Source organism: Loxodonta africana, chromosome 20 (assembly GCF_030014295.1).
Source record: "Loxodonta africana isolate mLoxAfr1 chromosome 20, mLoxAfr1.hap2, whole genome shotgun sequence".
In the NCBI taxonomy this organism is placed as follows: domain Eukaryota; kingdom Metazoa; phylum Chordata; class Mammalia; order Proboscidea; family Elephantidae; genus Loxodonta; species Loxodonta africana.
Window position 1 is genome coordinate 16,474,978 of NC_087361.1, and position 5,904 is coordinate 16,480,881.

The 5,904-nt window shown below is 36.5% G+C and overlaps 1 protein-coding gene across 1 annotated transcript; it reads right to left on the bottom strand.

Annotated features, from left to right (window-relative positions):
• Positions 1 to 3,895: 3,895 nt before the first annotated feature.
• Positions 3,896 to 5,023, bottom strand: LOC100664176 (olfactory receptor 5AC1-like). Its single transcript, XM_003410343.3, has one exon. It carries the CDS (start codon positions 5,018 to 5,020, stop codon positions 4,100 to 4,102), a length of 921 nt encoding a protein of 306 aa, XP_003410391.1. The 5' UTR covers positions 5,021 to 5,023; the 3' UTR covers positions 3,896 to 4,099.
• Between the last annotated feature and the right edge of the window lie 881 nt (positions 5,024 to 5,904).

Below are 5,904 nucleotides of genomic sequence, written 5' to 3' on the forward strand. Positions count from 1 at the left end.
ATACATGACCATCTCTATCAACTCACAAAAGGCATTCAATAAAGTCCAACACCAGTTTCTGATAAAAACGCTCAGTAAAATAGGTATATAAGGGAAATTCCTCAATATAATAAAGAGCATCTACATAAAACCAACAGCCAACATTCTTAATGGAGAGAGGCTGAAAGCATTCCCCTTGAGAACAGGGACAAGACGAGGATGCCCTTTGTCCCCACTCCTATTTAGCATTGTGCTGGAAGTCCTAGCTAGAGCGATAAGAGAAGAAAAAAGAAATAAAGAGCACACAATTTGGTAAGGAGGAAGTAAAACTGTCCCTATTTGTGGATGGAAAAAAAAAAAATCTTTTTTTTTTTTTATGATACTATACATAAAGAATCCAAAAGACTCCAAGAGAAAACTACTGGAACTTAATAGAAAGATTCAGCAGAGTAGCAGAACAAAAAATAAACATACAAAAATCAGTTGGATTCCTATACACCAACAAAGAGAACTACAAAGAAGAAATCAGGAAAAAAAAAATTTATAATACCTCCTAAAAAAGTAAAATAGGAATAAATCTAACCAGGGATGTAAAAGACATATACAAAGAAAACTACAAAGCACTACTGCAAGACCAAAAGAGACTTATATAAATGGAAAAACATACCATGCTCATGGATAGGTAGACTCAACATTGTGAAAAATGTCAATTCTACCCAAGGCAATATACAAATACAATGCAATCCCAATCAAAACATCAACATAATTATTTAAAGAGATGGAAAAACTAGTCATTAACTTTATATGGAAAGGAAAGAGGTCCTGGATAAGTAAAGCTCTACTGAAGAAGAAGAATAAAGTAGGAGGACTCACACTACTTGCCCTCCGAACCTACTATACAGCTACAGTAGTTAAAACAGACTGGTGCTGGTACGACAGACACATTGACCAATGGAACAGAATTGAAAACCCAGATTTAAATCCATACCACCTATAGTCACCTGCTCTTCAACAAGGGCAAAAAGTCCATCAAATGGGGAAAAGACAGTCTTTTTAACAAATGGTGCTGGCAAAACTGGATGTCCATCTGCAACAAAATGAAACAGGACCCATACCTCACACCATACACAAAAACTAATTCAAAATGGATCAAAGGCCTAAATGTGAAAACCAAAAACTATGAAGATCATAGAAAAAAAAAACTAGGGTCAATGCTAGAGGCCCTAATACACTGCATTAACAGAATACAAACCATAACTACAATACACAAACACCAGAAGATAAGCTAGATAACTAGGATCTTCTAAAAATTAAACACTTATGCTCATCAAAAGACTTCACCAAAAAAGTAAAAAGAGAACCTACAGAGTGGGAAAAAAAATTTTGGCTATGACAAATCTAGCAAAGGTCTAATCCCTAAAATCTACAGGAATATCCAACACCTCTATAACAAAAACACAAATAATCCAATTAAAAAATGAGCAAAGGATAAAAACAGACACTTCACTGAAGAAGACATCCAGGCAGCCAACAGACACATGAGGAAATGCTCCCGATCACTAGCCATTAGAGAAATGCAAATCAAAACCACAATAAGATCCCATCTCACCCCGGCATTACTGGCATGAACCAAAAAAAAGGGAAAATAACAAATGTTGAAGAGGCTGTGGGGAGATTGGAACTCTTATCTTATGTATCACTAGTGGAAATGCAAAATGGTACAGCCATTTTGGAAAACCATATGGCACTTCCTTAAAAAGCTAGAAATAGAAATGCAATATGATCCTGTAAACCTACTCCTAGGAATATATCCCAGAGAAATAAGAGCTGTCACACAAATAGATATGTGCACACCACATTCATTGCAGCATTATTCACAATAGCAAAAAGAAGGAAACAATCTAGTTGCCCATCAGCAGATAAATGGATAAACTAACTATGGTACATACACACAGTGTAATACTATGCATAGATGAAGAACAATGATGAATCTGCAAAACGTCTCAAAACATGGATGAATCTGGAGGGCATTTTGCTGAGTGAAATAAGTCAATCACAAAAGGACAAATATTGTATGAGACCACTATTATAAAAACTCATAAAAAGGTTTACAAATAAAAAGAAACAACCTTTGATGGTTACAAAGGAGGGAAGAGGTGGAGAGAGAAAAATACTAAATAGACAATAAGTAAGTGGTAACTTTGGTGAAACCCTGGTAGTGTAGCAGCTAAGTGCTATGGCTGCCAAGCGAAGGGTTGGCGGATTGAATCTGCCAGTCGCTCATTGGAAACTCTATGGGGCAGTTCTACTCTGTCGCTAGGAGTCAGAATCGACTCGACAGCAATAGGTTTGGGGTTTTGGGGGAAGGGTAAGGCAGTACATAATACTAGGAAAGCCAGTACAACTTGATAAAGGCAAGGTCATGGAAGCTCTGTAGACACATCCAAACTCCCAGAGGGACCAAATCACTGGGTTGAGGGCTGAGGAGCATGGTCTTGGGGAACATTTAGCTCAATCGGCATAACATACTTTATAAAGAAAATGTTCCACACCCTATTTTGGTGAGTAGCATCTGAGGTCTTAAAAGATTGTGAGCAGCCATCTAAGATACTCCAGTGGTCTCACCCCACCTAGAGCAAGTGAGATGAAGAAAACCAAAGAGACAAGGAAAAGATTTGTCCAAAGGACACATGGACCACAAGTACTACAGCTTCCACCAGGCTGAGTCATGCACAAATAGGTGGTGCCTGCCTACCACCACCAACTGTGCTGACATGCATCACAATAGAGGGTCCCAGACAAAGCTGCAGAAAAATGTAGAACAAAATTCTAACTCACACACACACACAAAAGACCAGACTTACTGGTCTGACAGAAACTGGAGAAACACTGAGAATATGGCCCCCAGACACATTTTTAGCTCAATAATTAAGTCACTCCTGAAGTTTATCCTTCAGCCAAAGTTTAGACAGGCCCATAAAACAGAACTAAATGGACATACCAGCCAAGGGACAAGGACAAGAAGGCAGGAAGGGACAGGAAAGCTGGTAATGGGGAACCCAAGGTCTGGAAGGGGAGAGTGTTGACTTGTAGGGTTGGCAACCAATGTCACAAAACATTACGTTTATTAATTGTTTAATGAGAAATTAGTTTTCTCTATAAACCTTCATCTAAAGCACAATTAAACAAATAAATAAGAACTGTTTAGGAATGTATGAATACTTTTTAAATAGGATTTACACAGGCGGAGTCTTATTTTAAAAGACTAGAAGCTTGGAAACCTTTTTAACATGTGTGTCCATAAACGCAAGAGTTCATTCATGTTACAAAAAATAGTACTTCGGTGATTTGTTCATAGAAAACTAAGTTCAAGTTTTATGCTTGAGTATGGATTTAAAACAATGACAAAAAAAAATGAGTAGAGTCTATCCTTAGAGTTTTACAAACTATTTTAATAATAATTTATAATTAAGACAAGCTTATATAGCCCAATTTTTTTATTCATTTATTTAAGAACTATTTACTCATTCGTTTAAGAACACAGGACCAGTGCCCATTTCACTCAAGGATTCTATAGAGGAATTCTGATCAAAACGGGGAAAACGCAGACCCAAATTTAAAATTTTCATGGACTCCAAACATTCTGGGGCCCCTAAGGCGGGATGAACCCTTGAAACTATCACTTTGAGATAATCATTAAACCTTCAGCCAGAAATATCCCCTGAAGTCTACCTAAAACTAAACAATTGTTTAGCTTGAATGGTAAAGAATGCCTGCCTTGAGCAATATGCTCTTTAAAAAATACCTATATGGGATCAGATTGACAACTCTACTTAAAAGATTAGACAGGAAACTTAGGGCGGCAGTGAGTTTATGTTAATGGGGGAGGAGCAACTCAGAATAGGGAGGTAAGAATGGTTCCACAGCTCAAAGGATGTAATTGATGTCACTGAATTGTACAAGTAGAAACTGCAGAATTGGTGCATGTATTGTTGTGTGTGTCCTCAACAACAACAAAGTAAATGAAATACAAAGAAAAAAGGACACAGGACCAGGTATTATGATTTATTTAAGCAGAAAGTGAAATGAAAAAAATAGTAAAAATTTCCCTGAAAAATATTTATTTCTTTATGACTTTTCTCAGTGCAGCTAAAACTTCCTTGTTTCTTAGGCTGTAAATAAAGGGGTTTAGCAGGGGAATTATTATTGTGTAAAACAGTGAATACATCTTATCCTGATATTTATCTGGGCCAGACCCAGGACGCACATACATGAAGAAGAGAGTGCCATAGAACAAAGAGACAGAGAGCAGATGGGCACTACACGTGGAAAAGGCTTTCCTTCTGCCCTTTTCAGACTTCTTTTTCAGGATAGCAAAGAGGACACGGGTATAAGAGACTACAATGGTCATAAAAGTAAAAGCTTGTATAAAAGCAGCAAAAATGAAAACCACTAATGCATTAATAGATGGGTCAGTGCAAGAAATTGTATATAGTGGCAAGATTTCACAGTAGAAATGATGTATTAGATTGGTCTGGCAGAAGGTTAATCTAAATAATAACCCTACATGAATTATGGGATGCAGAAAACCAATTACATAAGAAATACTTATTAACCAAGTGCACAGCCTGTTGGACATCACCACTGGATACAGCAAGGGGTTGCATATGGCGACATAGCGGTCATAGGCCATCGCTACCAGGAGGAAACATTCTGTGGTTGCACTGAAACCAAAAAAATAATATTGGGCCATGCACTCAAAGAGGGATATCATCTGACTCTTGTCTAAGATATTGACAAGCATCCTGGGAGTCACAGAGGATGAAGTACAAGCATCTGCAAAGGCTAAACCACCAAGGAGTAAGTACATGGGTGTGTGAAGATGGGGGTCCTTCCAGATGAGAGCTATCAGTCCAAGGTTCCCCCCCATGGTGACAAGGTAGATCACCAAGAACACCAGGAACAGGGGGACCTGCAGCAAGGGATTATCTGTAAGTCCTGTGAGAACAAACTCTGTCACCAGAGTCTCGTTTGTCTCCATTGTATCCACCCAGGCTGATCACTGCATGAGAGAATAGGTAAAGAAAAAATCAATCAAAGTTTGTGTCAAATGATACTGGACTGCAATGTTGTATTCCTCTGTACTGAATATCTGTTACTCAACAAATATGCAGAAGCAGTGTTTCTCTTTTGAAAAACACACCTAAAAATGTTATGTATTCTATACATGATTTTGAGAAATAAGGTTTAAATATATGTATATGTGTCTATATATACATTTTTTTATATACATGTACAGATTATATAATTTTAATAATATGTAATTTGAAGGGTTATGGGAGAGTAGGTATCAGTTGACATGGTCTAAAAACTTATAACTCAGAATATCTTCAAACTGAATGCATTAACAAGGAAATTTTATATAGAATAAGTAATAAAAAATACATACTCTATTTTATGATAAAATCTCTTAAAATTGGACTCTGGTTCTTGTTTAAAAGTGTTTTCTCACTTTCTTAGGAACTCTTTCATATCTTTTGTACTAAAAAAGAGGTATCTATCTTTGTTACTAATGATATATGTTCTTCATTCTTCCTTGAAATTCCTTGGACATTAATAAATTGACTAATAGGACAAGGAATTAAATTCCGTTTCTGCTGTCTTTTGTCTGTTGCCATTATGTTACTTAATTATACAGTAACCAAAACCATCACAAATTTTAAATAGACTTTTTAATTTCCCCCAATAAACCCTCATATGTGAATACAATAATTCATTCATCAACAAATATTTGTTGTTATATCATATTGAGTACCATATTAAATATTTATAGAGAACAAGTTAAAGGCACTGTCATTCTTACTTCAGTCGCACACAGAATTTCCAATTCTGGCGTTACACAAATGATGGTAAAATAACTTCTGT